This window comes from Spodoptera frugiperda, chromosome 2, assembly GCF_023101765.2.
Source record: "Spodoptera frugiperda isolate SF20-4 chromosome 2, AGI-APGP_CSIRO_Sfru_2.0, whole genome shotgun sequence".
Lineage (NCBI taxonomy): Eukaryota > Metazoa > Arthropoda > Insecta > Lepidoptera > Noctuidae > Spodoptera > Spodoptera frugiperda.
The window spans coordinates 1100550-1122382 of record NC_064213.1 but is presented as its reverse complement, the minus strand read 5'-3'; the positions used below and the strand labels follow the sequence as shown (position 1 = coordinate 1122382).

General features: G+C 35.5%; 1 protein-coding gene across 2 annotated transcripts in view; it reads right to left on the bottom strand.

Moving 5' to 3' along the window:
• The window catches only part of LOC118269399 (uncharacterized), a 101757-nt gene that overhangs the window by 71751 nt on the left and 8173 nt on the right, over positions 1-21833 (bottom strand). The window contains exon 2 of one of the 2 annotated variants that reach the window (XM_035584508.2): positions 5817-5845. The exons of the other annotated variant lie outside the window; for it this stretch is intronic. Within the exon in view, the coding sequence (XP_035440401.2) occupies positions 5836-5845 (10 nt within the window). The 3' untranslated portion in view covers positions 5817-5835. The remainder of the gene's footprint in view (positions 1-5816; positions 5846-21833) is intronic. 2 annotated transcript variants of the gene reach the window in all.

Sequence of the window (21833 nt, the reverse complement as noted above, 5' to 3'; positions counted from 1 at the left end):
TCTGTTGATGATATGGAAAAATGTCGTGTGGCCCGGTGGTTTAAGACGTTGACTTCTTATGCATGAGAGAAGAGAGGGTTCGAAGCGTACCACCGGCAAGTACGAATGTGAGTTTTTCCGAGTTATATCTATTTCTAAGATTAGACACCACTGAAGGAAAATATCGTGAGGAAAGCCAGGTTTATAATTTCTAATTATCAGCAGTTTGAAATCGTCAACCTGCATTGAGCAAGCGAGGTGATTAATGCTCAAACCTTCTTCATGTGAGAAGAGCCTTTGGTCAGCAGTGGCCACTTTTAGGCTGATGATGTTATGGACAAATGGTTGAGTTCACAGTTTTTTCTGGTATTAAGTTTGTCTTTTTAAATAGAAACTTGTTTGCTATGACTGGAAACTAGATATCTTATCTGTCTGACCACCCAAAAGCCTTTTATAAATAGGTGTCTGTAACAAAAATAACAATTTCTCTTGAACTTGTGGGCTGTAGTAGCACGCCTACTTTGTTTTGCTGTTATTTGTGCCAAAACATTATTCAATTCACGAGTAACTTTTTCAATTTATAGGATATTAATGAGTTTTATTCTTAGAAATTTCTATATATATCTTAGCCAAAACATTATCCAAAATATTTATAGGTGCTTAGTATGTATAAAAGCATCTCTCAAATGCCAGATGGGTCACAAAATTCATACGCTTCACAGAGTTAAACATACATACATAAAATACAAAACATTCTGAACCAAAAACAGAATTTCCGCATCGCACAAATAACGGTAATTTCTAGATATTTGGTCAAAGGGACCCGTGCGCTGATTGGCGAACGGTCGACCTTGCGCACCGCTAATTGGCTGATTTCTGACAGACGAACGGAATGCATTGGTCTATTATTCAGGTTTGTAACGAAGCAATTATGTCGCCTGTGTTCAGGAAGGTGTGAATAGAAACTGCTTGGTATTCGGGAGCTGAGTTTTCTGGTATTCTCTACGTAATTGCAAGTTTTCAAAAGATGTTTAGAATGAAACCTTGTAATTCAAACACATTTTTTTTAAGAAAAGTACCTTCATGATTGTTGAAGTCATATGTACTCGTAAAATGCATTATAAAAACTTAGTTATAACCTTTAGAATAAAGTCACTTTGAGGCAACATTGTCGCGTGCAAAAACATAACCAACAGTTTTTTATAAAAACTTCATAAAACAGTTAAACAAAAACAATAACAAACAATACAATAAACACCAATAATTATAAAACAATAGTCCAGGTGATATTATTCACATGCCTTGCCATACAATTACTTCAATGTACAACTGTGCATTAAAAATTAAAATGTCACATGACCTACCTCAACAACTAGCTACGTGGTATAGGTCTAACTTATCGATAAAATCGATTACGGAATCGTATAAAGGAAATTGAACTGTGTGATATCTTAGCTTTAAGATTGCTTTTTGCTGTTGTGTTGTGTGTCGGTTGTGATGAAAAATTCATTAGGAGACGTCTAAACTAGGACAGCAATAGGTCACCAAACTGTGGGAGTTGTGGTTATCGATCTATTGGCTAGACTTGTGTTCAACGGGGTGAATTGTACTAGTGGAATTATTGAAGATATAATATGAATAAATGTGATTTTATCGCGAGAAACTGTCAAGAACCGCGAGAAATGAAGAAATCTCTCTTTAGTCGCTAAACCAACAGACAGAGAGGGCGTTAGCAGCTTAAGATCAGGTAGAGCAATAACATGTTAAGCGTAAAGAGTAAGCAAGTAGGTATCATGTCTGGACTATTGGTCAAAATTAAATGGTCTCGAATGCAATTGCCGAATACGACATATACGGGCTGCCATTTTCATAGCTTCAACATTCTTCTGTTAATCCCCACTCAATTTTGTCAAAACCCTGGACAAAGTCTCTCTCTTTTGAAAAATGTTTTCCCGTGAATCACAAACCTATAATGGTTTTTAAACTGACATGGTCACTAACACTGGTATTCAAACTCGAAACGGGATATTTACCATGTTTTTCTATTTCTATGACGCTTGCAACAGTGCCGAAATATCGGAAACTCATAGAAATAGAAAAACATGGTAAATATCCCGTTTCGAGTTCTAATACACAAACCATTAGTTTCAATTCTGCTATTTATTGAAACTTATAGAATAATATCTAATACAGTTTACTTTGTCACCTTGCAGTGTACAACCAAGCCCACCTGAGGACTTACCCACGGCAGTACAAACTAGGCTAAGGTTGCAGAATATATAACTAATCATAATTTATTGGCCACAGACCATATAAGCACTGTATGGACTTTATGGACATACATTAATATACATTTTATAGCACTCCTGTAACTGTTAGACATCGTGATATTAGTAGTAAATGTTACAAACTGGTTTGGTTGTAGATTTGTAAGCCAATTTGTTGATTTTGTATATGTACCTACTTAGTTTGTACGTTGGTCTTATGGTGCAAAATAGGTACTTGGTTTCGTGTTTTGCGTCAAATAGCTTCACTGGAGGACTGACTGACAGACAGATTTTTTTTTGGTTTGTAATACTTGCTTTGACGTTCAAAAGTGTCTTCGGTCTATTTAAAATAAATAATTTTGGTTTTGAATTTGTATTTTCAAGATTTTTACTTGAAAATACTCAGTATAAAAGTTAGTATGTTGGATGTTTATTACTCAGATGCTGTTATTGAAGGCAATCGTTGTAAATTAGGTTCAATTAAGATGCAAAATTATGTCAATTTTAAAAGAAGTGAAGATATATGTGTGCTTTTGAGAAGAACAGACTTCAAACAAATCTTTAGTGCAAACAGAGAAAATTGTTTTAGAAGATCACGTTGAAAATCACACAAGACTTGTAACGAAATGTCTAATCATGCATCTAACTATGATAATATAACTATTCACACAATGACGTCTGCTGTATCCGTCACAGAACAATCACCATACATCACCACACATTGTCAAGCTCCTTACATTCGTCTCATCATCCTCTAACTACTAAAGTTATATTCTACAGTTACTCTCAGATGCTGGTCTTTGCGCGGTTTACCTTGTAGTTTACCTTCGAACAATAAAAAAATATTATAAGAAAAATTTTGTTACCATGAAAACATTTGATCAAAAGTATCAAAACGCTCCCCAAAGCAACGGCTTCGGAAACACACGAATAAATTCTAAAAAAACCCATAGAAAAATACGTTTCAAACAAAGTGTAAGTCTTCTTAATACCTTACGTAAGCCGAGAACCAAAAGAAACTTGCGAAAACTTTAACATAAAAAGAAAATTGAAAGAAAAATTCGAGGCATTGTGAATAGAAAAGAAATTTTCCAAAAGTCTACCGAAGTACGCGTAACTAAGTTTGGGAGGAAAACGGTTGCCGCTTGCCGCACGCCTAGAATCCATTTGGGAGATGGAAATTCATCTGATTACAATTCTATTTTGGAAACAAGAAGAATTTTAGTGGCGGGAAATGTTGGATTGGATTATGGTAATGAAGCAACAGTTTGTGTCGTGACTCTAAGTAACTACGTGTCTGTTATTGGAGTAATACCTGTGTACAAACCTGTGGCAGATACCTAAATAACTGGAAAACAATATGAAAAGATTAGCAGCGCGACGGTCGCCGCGTCGTGTGTCGCGGAATGCTGCTCATGAAAGTCTATGGCATTGTTTGAAACTAGTCGATTTTGTCGTCAAATAATTACGTGATTAAACCCAAAAACATAAATAAACATAATAATTAATATATAAAGTATTTCAATCCGAATTTATTCACAATTTATCACATCATTACCATTATTTTATTTTATAAAAAGGGGTTTATTTCGCAATACTATTTCAGAGGCAGCTTTAAAAGCCCATCCCATATATAGGCATTTTTCCTTGTTTAACAAGCAATTAAAACATGTTACTACGATTAATTAAACACCTTTCCTATCCTTATTTACACTATTATCCTAGTCTGACGACCTAGTCTAACAAATACTTAACCTTGAGGTAGGTACTAGATACTTTTTAGTTATATTTGCGGTGTAACCGATATTTACTAAGTGCTGGCAACACTCCAAGTCGTGCAATGTAGTAAGTGATGGGCTAAAACCTCGCTATAACAATGTACAACTATTTATTTATAAAAAAATGTGCTTTATGTGCATTCCCTTAGTGTTCAAGTTTCAGTACGATTAACTGGGTTTTATAATTAACATTTTATCTCACAAAAAGGACATTTAGTTCTTGTTGGAAGTTTATTAACTGATTAAACCAATACAATCGACCTTTTAGTTGATCTTTCTCATTGAACAATTAGTTTGGACGCGTATTCGAGTTGTGTGAGGGACGACCTTTCCTTAAAATCAAAGATAGGGGTAGTGTGTATTCCTATTATGTGATTAACCGCCGTACTCATAGTCATTTAATGATTACTTAATTCAGTTCTTAGTTTAGTTTGCGGTACAAAATTGTTACTTTTTTTTGAGGGGGGTAAATCATCCAATGACGTTTCCCGCCTTGCGCGAGGCGAAAAATTAGGGAGTGTCACAGTCTAAAAACCACCCGTTCCTTCTCCTGCTTTTCGAGCCGGAGCCACGGTAAACCTGCTACGTAGTCCGCAGCTCCGGACAAAAATGTTACTAAGGAATAGTTTAAGTAATCATTAAATGTCTCTGTCGAGTCGAGTATGGCAATAAGTCTTTGCATCATCATTTATGTCGTAAGTATGTAAGTAAGCCGATAACATAATAATTAATTTAGTATGTCTCACGAAAGTTACAATAAAATCATCATTTATGTCGAAGAAAACACTAATTCCGTACCTAGTAACAATAATATAGACAGCTATATACAATTTGTTCTGTATCTATGTATATTGTTGTAATCCAACGCCTTGTAATGGAGATTAATACTATTAATACCTTCTTTTGTTACGCTGACGTCAACATACACACGGTGACGTCAACGTGACGTCATTGGCAAGCTCATAAAGATCACGATCAGCTTATCTTGAGGGAGATAAAGCAAATAAGTAAAACAGCAACGTTTGTTTAGAATGAGTCAAGGTTTCTTTGCTAAACTAAACGTATAGCTGTCTTTTAGTTATAGGAAATAGTGGGAAGTAATAGAAATTATCAGTTTTTGGTGGACTTTTAGTGGGTATACGAGTACGCGGTACGCAGACCATCACTCAATGGTAAATAATATCAGCGTTGCTTATGGACAAATAATTTATGGACAGTATGACCCGGAGTTGTGGACCACCGACCGGCCACGGCCAAGCGGGTTACTGGGGCTACTGCTTGAAAAGCAGGAGTAGGAACATGGTGTTTTTTAGTCAGTAAGTCTGATACTTTCGCCCAAGACGGGAGAAGTCAGTGAATGATTTTCCTCTTAAAAAATTACGTTTTGTATTTTAAAGATAAAGTGAATACAATAAAATAAGACCACCTTTACCAGCTATCCAGGAGGTCATTTAAATTACGTCTCAAATGTTTAGATATCGCAAATTTGTCTACATCAACGGCAAATAAGATTGCATTTTTAATTGGGTTTTATTTATTTTTTGAATCCGCTGAAATTTACAAACACCAGTACGTGGAAAGCCAGTGCAATTACTAGTTTTTTTATTGACAAACTCTCTATGTGAAACAGTGTTATTTATACATTACTTGTATTGCAAATACTCTTATCCTAAAGTGCTCAGTGCCTTCAAAAGTGACAATTTACAAATTAAAAAAGTGAGTGTTCAATATTGGCAGCTCTGCTTACCATATAACGGTAAGAAAGCGTGATTATAATTGTAAAGAAACTCACATATCATTACTCTGTACATTCATGCAGACCTGGAATTTAAAAACAAAATAAAACTTTAGCATAAGCTGTACTTAATGTCAATATTTACATTTTCCATGCGCCTTGCAGATTGATAAAGGTATAATTGTAATTTTCGTGACGCTTATTCAACTATGTTATAAGCACTGTAAAAAGAAAAGGTTAAATAAAGTTTTAAATAGTGATATGAGTGTCTGTTTGTAATGTTAGAATAACCGTTTTTGTACTACATGTGTATGAATATACATACGATACATACACGAAAATGATTTCAAATTTTCTGTCTGTCTGTCTTTTTGTTTGTTCCGGCTTATTTTGAAATGGCTGAACTCATTTGGACGGGTCTTTTATTGGCAAGTAGATGATGTTCTAAGGAGTAACATACTTTTAAATAAGGAAAAAAATTGAACAAATTCTTTCAGCAGTCATTATTCTCCGCAAACGAAGAAGTTTGAAATGAAAAACTCAATTAACGTTTTACGCTAAAATAATGAAATAGATTTAAATAAAATTCGACACTAAAACAGGATACACTATACCAGTCAACATAGATTATTTACTATCCTTTAACCCGTTTCTAAGAGTAAAACAAATATAAAATAAACATCAACTTAACCTGGTTCAACACAGGTTTCGATCATCGCAACCTATCCACGAGACCCACCTATGTAAACAATACATTAAGAATACAAGCCCTGCACTGTTACTCAAAGGTAAATGAACTGCTAATAGATTCTTAAAACACACCTCGACACATTAGTAAATCGTTTCCTTAAGCATTAACTACTGCAACAGTTTAAAAAAAAGACAATTATGCAATTACAAGTATAACGCACGAGTAATTGTATTGAATTGGATAATTTCTACTTAAAATTGTGAGTAATATCTCTTAATTGTCTGATAATTGCGTGAAAATGAATTCTGTTAGCAATAGGTATTTTTAGGGTATTTATGTTATAATCATAGGTTGGGATAGTTGCGGATGCCCTTTAGTTTAAAAGTTTCCTTACTTTTACCAAAGAAATAATAGCAGCATTCATTTTATAAAATGAATGTAGCATTCATTTTCATCATCAATGCTACGAGTATTTCTTTAATTATTTTTATAACAACTATCGTGAGATTAACTAAAATCACGGTTTACTCACGTAGATTAATGGCGACAATACGTACACAGGCTGCGCGACGTCGTCGCGACTGCGCACGCTGCTCATGATAAAGAGTCCCTCTATGACTCGAAACTAGTAGATTTTTTCTCCATAAACGTATGGAGTAAACCGTGATTTTCAGTTAATTTCTTTAGTTATATTATTATTTCGCCTTTTATTTTGTTGAAATTCTTTTCTAAAAGAAAGAAAATTTAGACAACGGTTATACGCGTTTTCGTATAATTTAAAAATAACTTCGTACTGTATTTAATAAAATGAAATGAAATACTAAAAATTCACGTATAAGTTAACTTTAAGAGGTACCTACAATAAAAAGCAACATAATACTAATAAAGTAATAACATAATTCACTTGTGATACAATCAAGCAACACATAATTTAGTCACTGTTTTTTACTGCAACTATGTAGTTAGTAGCTGAGTAATTATACCTATCGTATTACACATCAATGGCATCTAGAGGTCACACAATTATTATATGAGAACAAAATAAACACACAACAACACATTTTTTATATAAACTTAGATATTTTAGAAAAAGACAAAATCAAACACGCTTTTATTTTTATTTTGACTTTGATCCGAACTCCACAATATATCAAAGGCTTGTCATATTAAACGCAAACCAGATATTTGTCGCCAGACGGACAGACTGATAGAAACCATGCGTTATAAGATTAGAAGCTTAAAATATTGACATCAAGTGTATCTTTGCGACGCATCAAAGATGTTTCTATATTGGAAGACGTGTTAAAAAAAGAAGAGAAATTCTGTTTGTATATATTTAGAGAAATTACTAAAAACATTGCATGGATTTTTGGTTTAAGACGTTTAAGTAAAGCCCAAGTTCAAGAAAAACTAGATAGACCGTCTAAAGAGTATATTTCTGCTGTTTCAGGAGACAGCTAGTATTGATAAATATTTGAATAAATAAATAACAAAGAGAATAGATATATTATGTTACTACCCTAGAATAACAAAGCAGAAATAGCAATTTCTATGCCAGATCCCAAGTTAGAATATACTATGATTTATTTGAAAGGCAATAAATATTTGGTCGTATTTTACGAAGAGCTCTATTATTATATTAAAGAGATACTTAGGATTGATCGAATCGAAAGCGCTGAAGATGAAAAATAAAACATTTCCAATATATAAAGCCTTAGAAACAACAAAACACGAACTCAATTTAGAATCCAGTTACAAAAATAAATCTGATCCGACCATTACAAAAGGAGATGAATAAAATTTTCCATATAATGCCACATACAGTTGGTTGGTAAGCGGCTCATAGTATTAAAAACGTAACAAAAGATACATATCGGGTTGTACGCAGCTTTCCATTGTAACAATGGAGGATAGACAAACGGACACAAAGCCCAACACAATACAGGAGCTGTGGCTGATTCATGGTCTAATACCGAACACACAGAAATCGACGACGATTCATTTATGTTTAATGATGATGTTGCTATCGATTATTCTCTTAAGATCAAAAGAACAGTTTCATGAACAGTAAACTGTAGACATGAGAGTAAGATAACTTATCACGATGAAGGTAATGAATAGAAGATCAAACTGGATCAACTATTAATAGGAATAGAAACAGATATCAACAATTCACAATCAGCAGTAGATGATCATAAATTGAAGAGTACTAAACCAAATTAGCTTTAGATTCCAACTGATGCTATAAGTCGCGTGAGACTAATACAAAACTGTTCGTACAAAGATGAGGATACCTCTAATAAAGCTGCTACCCTAGAGTCCTATAAAGCTGTTTCTACCAGACTTACCAAAATAATTCCACAAAATATAGCCAGTGGTATAAATATTGTTAGTGTAACAATTTTACTTATTATGCAAATCTAAAACCGCGGATAGTTGCCGGAAAATTATAATTTCATGATGGAGGTCGACCGTTTTCATGTTTCTAGGACGTTCTTATTATATTGTTATGGGTTATTTATGTATTGGTCTTTGTCTAACTAGGTTATATGTACTATGAATTTCTTAACGATATGGGACATCGACGTCAGTTATTGCTCGTGAAGAATCTACATACATAAATTTCTTGGCACATGATTGTCAAGTAGCATAATTTGGTAATGATTATTTCGCTATTTTGCCTACTGAATGATTTTACTCTTTTTACATTGCCTTACTGTTAGATGAACGAATTAGTCTAGTAATAATTAAATTATAATGTTAAACCTGAACAAAATGTAAAGCAAACGACTTCGGTTCATGTTTTAATTTATCGAAAAAAGTAAATAAATAGTAAAAAGGTATGAAAAAAATAATATCCCATTTCTGCTTACAAATTCAGTTTGGAAACTAAAACATGAATGGATTTCCATGCGGTTTCACCTGTTCTCAGTTTCACACGAAATTGTGTTACTGTTTTACTTTTAATAGAAATGTGGTGAGTAGCTGTAGGGTCGGTCTGCACTTGTATTACAATTTGCTGAGCGTTTTTGAATATTCAAATAATTTGTCTACTGGACCTCAAAGATATTTTGAAAAGATAGGACCTTGGGGGACTCCAACCGACTATATGATAAGGAAACGAATGCTTGCTAGCCGTTGGATAAAATTTTAGATATTTTCCAGAATTCTGAATAAAACCTGAAGCTAGAGCTAACATCGAAGTTACTACCAGAATCACCCATAAATACAGAAGTATATCTCGATAAACCTCGTTCTCTGATTTGATTCATTTCAACTCAATTACAAGAGACTTTTAGGGCATTTTATTGGGCAATTAAATTGCTAAACAATCGCGTCTATCGGCGTCAGTAGTTCACTTTGTAAGTAAAATAAGCTAAATGTAGGGGATCTAAGTGCCCTTTTGTGCATTTCATAAATATTCATTGCAGTGCGAAAGGTCGGCATGCCATTATTGAAGGGCGTTGCACCGTTTTCGTTTAGTGTGGCAACACTCACCTAGTTGCTCATTGTTTTATGTATTTTTGGATTCAAATCTTATTTTGTATTGCCTTTATAGTCGTGGGGTTAGTGATCGGATGTAGTAACGTAACATTACTGCTTTTGGAAACGGATTTTGCTTGTAAATTTTGAATGGTTATTTTGGCTAGTAATTATTTTATATCTCAATGGTTTGTCTTTTATTATTCAATCCTAGTAAGGAAGAAACATGTCTATTTCTGGCTTGCGGTTTGTGGAATTTTCGAAACATTGATTTTTGGCTGATTTTAGGCAATAGGATGTTCAATGCTAGTTGATATGTCTAACACAAACAACGAATACAAACTTTAATCTAAGCAATACCGTATAATCTAAGTTCTTATTCAAGAGAAACAATTTTTGATGATATTTTGTAAAGCAAACTTCCGATTAATCTGATCAACAAGTACGAAAGTAGACGTGGGCGAATGGAAGTTTTTGATGTATTATTAAAATAAGTATGGTGAAGATTTAGTTATAACAGTCAGCTACCCACTTACACGTGTCTACGACCCCGTTAAGGCCTACGGAAGGAAAGTTCCTAACTTTGTAAACCTTATTAATAAGTACTTAGATCTTGTGTTAGTTAAACTGTAAATATTGTTTAATGTTAATATTACCAAATAAATATGTTCTGTTCCTTTTTCTTAAAGGGATAAGAACAGGTTTATATTTTTAACAGAGTCAAACAAATGGATGGAAATCAGCAAATCTCTTCTATAGAGGGAGACTTGCTAAGCTTTGTGTCTGGACCTAGAAATAGAAAACTTAAGAGTAAACGAAATTATGAACAGAACAAAGAAAAATTTTCATTTTGGTATTTGTTTTTTTCCATGAGAATGGATTTTAATGATTTTTGGGGATCAGAAAAATGACATGTCCCCTTCTCCCACACTCCACGTGGTGACCAAAACATAATCAATAGCAAGCACATTAGTATACACGAAAAATAACCTTAACCTCAACCTTCCATATCTCTACAAACCCACTTCCCACTTTGACTGGCCAACTAATTTGATACGTACTATATTGGTACCGACCCGCCGTGAAAGCGCGACCTAAATTAGATAAAAGCCTTTTTAGGTTAGCAACTAGCACGTGTTGGATGATACATTATCCACTGTGGGCACTGCTTGAGAGGTTGTAACGTATGCACACATGCTGATGGTAAGTAAAAGTGAACTCTGGTATGTTATATTGATGGTCCATTTTCTCTTTCAATCATTTGTGATCCTGGATTTGGTATGTAGTCCACATTGTTGGTCACGTGGCCTAGTGTGCCGTAGGTTAAGTTGCGACAAGTTCTATTAAGTTTAACTCTTTAAAACATGCCTTTAACTTGTCTTTCTGTGATCCGGAGCTGCGGACGACCTAGCGGGTTTACCGGGGCTCCGGCTCGAAGGGCAAAAGTAGGAACGGGGTGGATTTTAGTCAGTAAGAGTCTGACACTCCCTCTCGCCTCGCCAAAGGCGGGAAAATTCATTGGATGACTTTCCCCCATAAAAAATTGTCTTTCTGTAAAAGTGGAAGTACCATTAGCTCACAATAAATGGTAAGTTACAGTCAACACATTTATAGATACATATCCAAAGTATCATCAAACCATATATGTACTAAAGAACCGACACGAAAATAACCTAATACCACCATAAAATATTACTCGAAACGGTAGAAAATTCTAGAAAACGACGGCTATTACTCATCCATCATACTTAAAACAATGACGTACCAAATGACCTAGCTTATCACTAAATAAAGGAAATAGCTAGTTCTAATGCTCGTAAACTACCTATCAGCCATAATTTATGTATAACAACGCCAATGTTGCATAAGACCGTAAAAGGTACCGGATGGCAGCTTATATAAAATGTATGGTGCGCGACCTTTTGAAGACTCTACGTAGGTACTGCAGGGGAAACACTGCCCAGTAATTTGAAGCTTAGAATTTGACATTTGACATTATGTTGTCAATAGTGACAAGTGACAGTTGATGTCAAGATGGCGGTTTGAGTTTAGGATAATAATTTGTCAAAGGTGACATTTGGTGGCTGATATGTTATTGTGGGATGTGTTGTGTGTGACTATTTTGAATGCTTCGAGTATGAGACATGGGGGTTTCCTTGTCATGTTGTGTCATTTTTGGTTTATGAGTAAGTTTCGAAGACAGAGATGCTCATTACAACATCTATAATGCCGCTATACAATGTATACCCACTTTTTACCATTTGTATTATAAGTCCCATGTGTTATAATAGGGGATGAGCCATATACTGGGTACAATTTCAGACTCCGTATTACTGCTACATAAGAAATTTTCGAAAAACCGAAAAACCCAATAGTAAAGTTTTGCCAACCAACGGGACTCAAACGTGAGACCCTTTGTTCGGCAGTCACACTTGTGACCACTCGACCAACGAGGCAGTCAGTTTTAGAATAACATTTTGAAAATTCTTAACCTGAGTAAGATTTATTTTTCTTTACAAATGTAACCGTGTGGTATACTGTAAGCATCAGCAACTGCCTTCTGTGCAGGTAAGTTATAACCAAAACATATAACAACCGACCACCAAGGTTTCAACATGCAAAAGTTTCACACGGTGGAGGTTCAATGCTCAGACACAGCAACCATTCATAGTTTTGGTGTGTAACCCAAATAATGATGTAAGGTGAGGTGAACGAACCGGTCATTGTCGGGACTTGAACCCGTGACCTCGAAGTCACAGCTCAGTAATCACGAAGTTTGAGACTGTAATCTTTTGAGTTTATAGTTTAGATGTATTGTGTGAGTTCCAGTCGGATTACAATTGATTGGGCGATGCATTGTTAAGGGGTAATGATTTTACTGCGAACTGAGTTCAACGGTCCGTAAAGAATTAGGTAGGTGTTATGAAAATTCTAACAGTCATCACGTTTTATATTCACAAGGGTTAATTTAAGTGGTATGTGCCAGTAGCAGTTATTATTTCTTATTGTGAGCTGCTTGTTTAACACTTTTTTTGTTTGAGAGAGGAAAATCGTCTAATGACTTCTCCCGCTTTGAGCGAGGCGAAGAGTGTCAGACCTGTACTGACTAAAACCATCCCATCCTTAGTCCTGCTTTTCGAACCAGAGCCCCGGTAACCTGCTAGGTAGTTCGCAGCTCCGGTAATTTTTTAATACTAGGCATAATTTCAGACAAAACGTATGGTTCGGAATAGAATCATGACCACTAGGTATTTGACAAAATACATTTTCATTGCTAAATTTTAAGATCGATAACCAAAATTTTTCTCAATTGATTGACGGAGATCCAAACCGAATCATCAGTTAAAGGATCAGAGAAAGAACAGATTCACATATCACCTGCACATACCTTACTTTACAGAAGTGCAATAGTTAATGTTCAGAATAGTTATGTAAAGCCCAATCACGTTTTGTTGCTAGTATTTTGATTGCGCCAATTAAATCGAGCGTGTTTTATTTGTAAGGCACGTGTACACAAACTGATTGTTTCAAAGAATTTTCTAGAAGGAAATTGTATTGTTTTAATTTTTTTAAAAGGTCGTTTTATTAAACGCACTTGTATAAGTTCCTTTAGAATTATTCGTTTGGAATTTTTGCGGTTTCTTCGTCGGGAGTTGGCACAAGTTGGTTTGTGTGACCTAAAGGTTGTGGTGAGGTTTCTATACTAACGTACATATATAACCTACTTATGATGGGCAAGTAGGTACTTAGGAATTCTTAGATGAAACTATATCAGAAGTAACACTTCAAATTACGGGAGACCCAATTACTCCCTTTCCAATCTTCACAATCCTCGAAATGCTCGGCAACGCACTCTTAACGCCTTTGGTGTTTCCCAAAAGGTCCAGCAGCACGGCTATGTTAACCGGCTTATTTAAAAAAAACACTACAATGTACCATTAACGTACCGGCAACGATGTGTTGTACCATCAGGTGATCTATCTGTTCGTTTACCGGCTTATACCACACAGAAACATAAAAACGAAACCATTTGTTTTAAAAGGAGATCTCTCTATCAAACAAGCAATGTACGAAACCACAATCACCTAAATATGAATGTACATATAAAACAACAGAGTGATTCCAGTTGATAAATCTCCAACGTCAGAGCCCCTCTGTAATATGTGGAGTGTTGTGATTACGTCAATTTGTGCCGACAGGGGGCGCACAGGAATTATGATTGACGTTAAGCCGGCTAACTAGCTGCGGCTGAGTATGTTCCGACCTACTGATGGACATGACCTATACTAGGACTTGTGTGACTAGAAAAGTGCTTGTATAAAATTATATGGATTGTATGTTTTTTTTTATGGAATAAGTGGCAAACGAGCAGACTGGTCATCTGATGGTAAGCGATCAGCGCCGTCCATGGACACCCGCAGCACCAGAGGAGTTACAGGTGCATTGCCGGCTTTTTAAAAAGGAGTATGCTCTTTTCTTGAAGGTTTGAAGGTCGTATCAGTTCGGAAATACCGCCGACGACAGTTCATTGTATTTATTTTATTATAGGTTAGGAGCTGACTGTATGGTAAGTGCAGTTGCTGGGAATTTGGGTGCTGATGCAAAACGTTGATGGTTACATTTCTGTAACGCAAATTCTAAAAATATGATGATTGCACTTCTAAATATGCATTTAAACGCACTCACATCACCGAAGATAAACTCTACAAACTATGAATAGATGGAGAAAACAAAACCGCAACACCAAATCATTACTTTAATGCTCACAGGGACCCTCTATTTCTTTTCTACTCTATCTTCTATTTCAACCTTGCACACAATTTATGCAGTCTAAAAGAAAAAAATGTTCTCATTTTTCTCATTTCGAAAGCTCACGGCATAAATGAATTCTCAAAAGCGACATCGTTATGAAAAAAGCTCCATTTAGCCGAAGGGTAAGCTCCTTTGGGGGACCTCGTGGGCTTCCGGCTTTGAATTGGGCGCGCTAAGTGATTTTTTAAGTGCCAAGTTAGAAAATCACTGGGTAGGGAATCACTAATGTACATGAATTTTACTACTACTTTTGCTTATTTCTTCTATTTTCTTAGCGATGCCAGTCTTCAAAGGTATCACATCTAAAAACCATCAAAAAAACTCCAAGACTGTAGGTAGAAGGTGTTTTAAAACCATCTCTATGTTTAAAAGTATGTTTTCTTTTAATAAAATAAACCGATGCAACTCACTTATTACACAGAACGCAGTGATTTCGCGTAATGAGTAATAACCACAAGGCAGTTCGCTGAGATATTTGCGAAATGTCATCGGAACGGTATACCGCGGTGTTACCGACGATTATTTCAATATAGCTGATCGGTTATTTACTGCATTCTTTTGGAGAAACAACTATTCCATAGATTAAGAGAGTGGGAACATTTGTATGTCTTAGGTACACAAAATTGTAGTGATGTTTAAGATATTTTTTTGGGGTGGAAAGTCATCCAATTCGGACCGGTTCAGGCATCAGCCATAATGGGCCCATCTGAAGTTTAAGACATTAGAAGTCTTATTCCTCTCAAGAAACACCAGATCTCCAAAAAATGCACTGAAAACCTATTGATAACTCGAAAGCTAAAAGCAATTTGCCCAACCCATGAAATCAGTTATTAGTGTTGCATACCAAAAGGACTTTAGCTATTTGAATGTTATTATAAATACAGCATGTAACTTACAAATATTTACTTGTAAATAGGTTACCCTTTTAAGGAAAAAACATGCCTATAATAGTAGATAGTTATTGTATCTATTTGCGAGATGCTATATGTCAATAAGTACGCACGTTTCCCGCAGGAAGCGGCTTATTGACGTGTAGCAGCCTTGACCGGGTTGTCGCTCGCCGCGCCCGGGCACACAAGGTTGTTGCCGCCTAAACTGCGCAGGATGCAACCGGGACTTCCAGGGAACTGCATGGGTTCACAGGATATTGGAGCTTATTGGTCTTTATTGGAGAATGTGGGTGAAAGAATTTTGCTTGGATAGTCGAAAATAGTTTAGTTTTATTTAAGTTTTGTCTTTGATCACCTTTTGATAGGGTGTCACTCAAATCTAGTCAGCAAACGTTTGGAAAGTATTCTTCAATTGTAGCTAATTAAAGAATGAAGATCTAAGCGGTACTTGGTACTAACCAAGTTATTTCTGGTCAAACAATATTTCCGAAAAATGGTGTAACATTACGCAATACAAATTGCGATGTAATATTGCCAATTGCGCAGTAGATTACATAAGAATGCAGTGCATTGGGACCACTCATACCATTGCACAGGATGCGCCTAGTAAGGGTGATAGCCGTGATAGGATAATAGGCCAGCCTAGTAGGTCAGGATGCAGCGTGACAAGTGTGAGGCCTGTCACGTGGAGATTTGTGTGTGAAACCAATTTGCCAATAGATGCAGATTAAGGATGCGACGTAATAGTCCACTTTGATTTGTGTGAGAAGTTTTGTTAGAGCATAGGTATGGACCTATTGTCGTACCGGTTCAAAAAGCAGGAGTAGGAACGGGCTGGTTTTAGTCAGTAAGAGTGTGACACTCCTTCTGGCCTCGTCCAAGGCGGAAGACGACATTTGATGATTTTCGCCGCTCAAAAAAAAGTATTGTCGTACTTGTTGTTTCAAGAACTATAAGTTTGTTAGTAACATCCTGTTTTTATTTTATTTTAGTTAATAGTGCCATATTTATAAGGAAAATATCACAAATATACCAGGTCTTAGAATAATATCACTTAAAAGTTGTTTGAAATCTAGATCGTCATGCATCTAAATGTTATTCAATGCAGATTACATCTAATTACTGCTTTCGAATGATACCTATAGCAATAATATTTACCCTTCAGCATTATATTTTTCTTAAGAAGTTATAAAACTATTTTCAATCAAAAAGGCAAGAGCGCTTGTAAAGGAAAAAACTTTACCCCTGTACGTAACGTAATAACGCAACGCTTCCTGAACCCTGAACCCCAGTTTAGTTGTGTCCCTGAAACTGTAGCCCTGTAGCAATTGGGTCACGGCGAGATTAAAATCTGACGAAATAATGTTACAATACCAATATTCTAGTAAAGGTTATATAATAATATATAATGGTATAAAATATAATAATACAAATGTAAAAGTGGGTGTACATTGTACAGCGGCATTATGTGCCGTAATGTGCACCTCTGCCTACCCTTTCGGAGATAAAAGGCGTGACGTTGCATGGTAAAGGTTGCCACGTCGATATTTTTGGGAATGAAACAATGGAAATGCGATGTCAACAAAAGAAGTTTGTGGCATGTGCTAAGTGATGCAACATGTGTTTTGATTGTGACTTGTGGTTGTGATGGTATTTGGATGAAAAGTTATCTTTCACCATTGAAAGATATTATATGCTTTTCGTAGACAAATTGTGGGTTAAGCAAATTCATTTTCGTATGAAAACTACATAAAATCGTCTCTATTTGAAATTAAGTAAGCAACAAGTTTTCCTTGATTCAATTTTTAAATTCATCCTGACATTCAATCAATCTAATGAAAACTCGATAAATAGATTCGTTAGATGGAACTAGAACTCAAGACCTGAATCTTAGAAGTCATCGTAAAAAGGAAATAACTTCTTATTAGATTACTACAGAAGGAGAGAAGACAAATTTCTATCAACGAAACAAATTGAAAGCCATTTAGATCGAGTCTCTTTTAGAAGCGCCCAATTTAGGTAAACAAAAAATAAATTTGTTCTCTTATAGACCCAGACCGTAACAATAGCCTTTGTAAAACTCAATATAAAAATAGAAATAGAAAAGATTCACCCTTTATACGAAGCCTGCGAGACACAGACGGTAAAATAACAAAGCGAAGAAGACATACAAAAGCCGAGCCTTTTCCTCCAAGTTTCTGAAAGCCGAAACTGACAGCCAGTGGCCGTTTGGAAGCCACGTCCAATAACCAAACATCGGGGTATCGAACATACCCGAATCACAATAAAATCAATGTAGCTTGCCCCTAGCCGAAGCCTGTCCAGGCTCAGTGACGTACGTGCGAGCGAGATACGAGTACACCCAGCCTGCAAGCACAACAGAGATAGGAAACACACCACCGATTTTATAGAGACATAACACAATTTACTGCACACTGCAATAATGTTCGTTTTAATTAAAATTGAGTAATCAAAGACTTCAGTCTTCCATTTCCTTCTGACTTTGTCATTTCCTCGGATTAGGTCGTGAATGTTTTTATTTAAATGCTTCAAAGGAATTAATTGAAAAAGTCATAATTTAGATTTTTGTATTTCATGTTGCTGGACAAATAATTCTTGTCTAGATAGCTTGTCTGTCTGGATGATGTACATACATTAAAATGGGAGAATATATAAATTTAATAATGTGTCTATTATTACACCAATCTAATATCGAATCTATTACAATGAGAATAAAACATATTTTCTCATTCATAATCTACTAAAACAAGTAAGTCAATTACAGTCTCACCATCTAAATGCACATTCATAATTTCATTCCAAAATTTCGAGCTACAAAGTAAAACTTGAAAGAGATTTTAATAGCCATATTTCTGGTGGACTGGAACAAGTGCTACATAAGTAATGAGGAGCAACAAGTCGCGGTTACTGTGTCCTGAACCGCTCACTGAACCTCCGACATATACATTCAATGTCTGTCCGTTCGTAGTCACTTTCATCGTCGATTTTTTGGCAAAATACAAGGACATTCGAAGATTTTTTGGTCATTTTGAGAATAGGTTTTGATAGGGCTAACATCTTTCGTACTTAATTGTTACGCATTCATAATTTTCATGACCCTCTTTGTTAGGTGGTTAGAATCATCCTTTGGTGCAACGCCTGTTTCAGCACATCCGTAACAGGGGCTCCGGAACAGGTCTAATTAGAGGACTGGGTGCCCCTTATCAGCGCTGAAGATGACCAAAGGGGTGGTTTTAGTGACGTGATTACCCATACTACCTAGTTTCTTTCTCCAAAAAGCTAGGCGCCTTTTGAAGGTTTCCTCCGTCATCAAAAAAGGTGCTTAGAATCAATACTTCCTCTTTTAAGGTTTCAAAAGTACATTCCTTAAACCTTTGCATGTAGCTCTAAATTCTAGTCAGCTACAGTCTAGTGACGGGCATTGATTACTGAATTATTAATTTGATGTATTCGTGGTTCTTATCGATCTGGTATTACCTTATCGTGGCCTCAACATGACAATCCTAAGTAGGTGAACCTTAGTACTTGTAAGAAATAATTTGTTTGGCCTACTAGTCTAGTTTGTGTCTTTCAATATTAGAACCTATATCACTGTCGACCTACAGCGGTCGTTATCCGTCCCTTTAGGTATGTAGGCTAAGCAATACTACCTAACATATAATAAGCAACAAAGTATTTTATTCTATCACTAGGCAATAACAAACCACTTTGAAATTTCCTCGTCCCATCCAACTTTTTCATTATAGGCTACATTTCTCCGACCTAATAAAGAATCAATGTTGTATCCCGTAAACTAAAACACATAACAGGCACAGCCAATCTGGTGCGAGATTAAACTTTTATTGACCAATCACGGCTGAGTACGGACGACATTAGCCAATCACAAACGTCTCGAAAGACGTCAGAGAGCACTGCTAAAACTTAATGGGGCTGAAAAGCCTGGAATTTAATTTATTTAGGAACGAGGTTGTGAAGATAAAATCTGCGATCACGACTGTCTAGCAATGAGGGAAGTAGGTGAGGGAAGGTTGCAATGAAACGAAGAATCTCGCTTTTCAAGATTCCGGAGTAGATACTTACATTCTGTGAATAAATAGTCTACCAAACAAGTATCTCCTACAATCTTAACGTAAAAGCCTTTAAGCTGATTACATGGTATCGATAGATACTCCCTAATTAGCCTCTTCATAATTCTCGATTCCTCATGTTTTCACAGAATTTCTTTCAAAATATATCAATTTACGTGAAACAATGTTCATAAATACTTTTGAAGAGTAGTCTATTAAGCGGATTTCCATCTAGCCTGGTAGCTATTAAGGAAAATATCCGAAAAGAAAACATCATTACGAAGCGATCGGAAATGGAAACCGAGAGCCTACGTCCCTGTCTCATTTCGATGCTAACGTGCTAATAATTTACTTTGAATATTTTCTATAAAACGTTCTACCATTGAAAGAAATCGTAGCTAATTCGAGATACCAGCATATAAAGCTATCCCAAACTCTTTTTGGATTTTCAACTGTATTGCAAAACCGTAAGCTTTAGTTTCTATTAAAAATATGAATTATCCTGTAGCTTGATAATCTGTATAGTACTTCGACGAATTTTAAGATCATTCGTTAAGATTAATTTAAGATTAGTCGTTTACTAATATTAATTCATCATCATAGTGTATTTCCTAAATAATTTAAAAGGTCTTTGAAGCTCTAAAAACATTTTCGTTTGTCAAAAAATGTGTAGTAGACACGGAAGATAGTTAAAAAGCCCGAAGTCCGATAAAGAGTTAAACCTAAGTATTTAAGGGATAGCAGTTGATAATTATGAACCGAAGACAAAAGTCTACTTTAAAAATACTGCATCAAGTAATAAATTCAAAACAAAACCCCTTTCTTGCAATTATGCGGCAGACAATTAAGTCTCCAATAATTTCACACAGTCTTCATACAAAATGGATGGTGAGCCATTATGCGAAGACATTATCGTGATTCTTTTATTCAGTGAAGTTTCTAGAACAAAGGTGCCCTAGTTCTTAGGTCTATTATTCGTCATTACAGCCGAAGCTAGCCATTACTACATCTATTATTGATAGCAAAATGGAGGTACAGGTAAACGTGTCATATGAATTGATGATACGAAAATTACTTAATAGATCGCAAGGGCCACGTCGCCTTTAAAGTACAGGTGGCAACAGTGGCTTTAGACGAAGTAACATTTTTATTATTTTTGACTTTTATTAACACTAAAAATTTAATTGAATACAAAACTATTGCATAAATTCTTACAAAATTGCAGACTCACAGGGGTAAAAAGACAGAAATAAAAATCGAAATATGATTGAACCCATAACTGCACAAAGTTGCATTAACGACCAGACAAGATGAGCCAAGCCACTATTCTAATTCAGGCGGTCCAAAAACCAATATCTTTAAAGACTGCACAAAACGACATTCAGATCGCGTCAGCCACCTATAAAAGTGGAAAATGTCAATACATTTAAAGTGTTATATAAAGACCCCAAGGTAACTGGTATTCGGGGTAGAGTCAAATATAGCGAATCAGGTTATAAAGGCCAAAAGTGGGTCATACCTATTTAAAGTTTAGAGGGAGCGACAGAAATGGCTGCAACACCTAGAAATATCTGGGACGTGATTGTGTAATTGTCTGAGCTAGGGAAACCTAGAATAGCTTGTCCCTAGTCCCACGAGTGACTGGCTGAAATATTTATTGTATTATAGATTTATAGGCATGCTTTTAGTTGCCCGGGTTGAGTACGTTTTAGCAGAAAAAAAGTACTAAGCTTACAATGGGTCAAAACTAAAAACAGTGTGATGAGAACTGATGGCCATTGTTCCATGTAAAATTCTGAAATTCAGACGAATTTAGTACCTACAAACCCAGAAACTAGTACCTACAAAAATGCGAATTTAGTACCTACAAAAGGCATTATTTTCCAATCTCTTACATATAGTGTGTTCACGCTACTTATGTTTAGAAATTAGTCATCTTATACACATATGTAGCCTCCTAATATATATCCTTATCCTTTAAAAGAAAACCCAACTTCTGTCCATTAAAAGAACTTTAATTAGCAGATTCCTTGTACTAAACAAACCAAAATTACTTTAATAAGCTCCTTAAAATAAAACAAAGCTACACAAAGTAGGCACTAAATTCAGA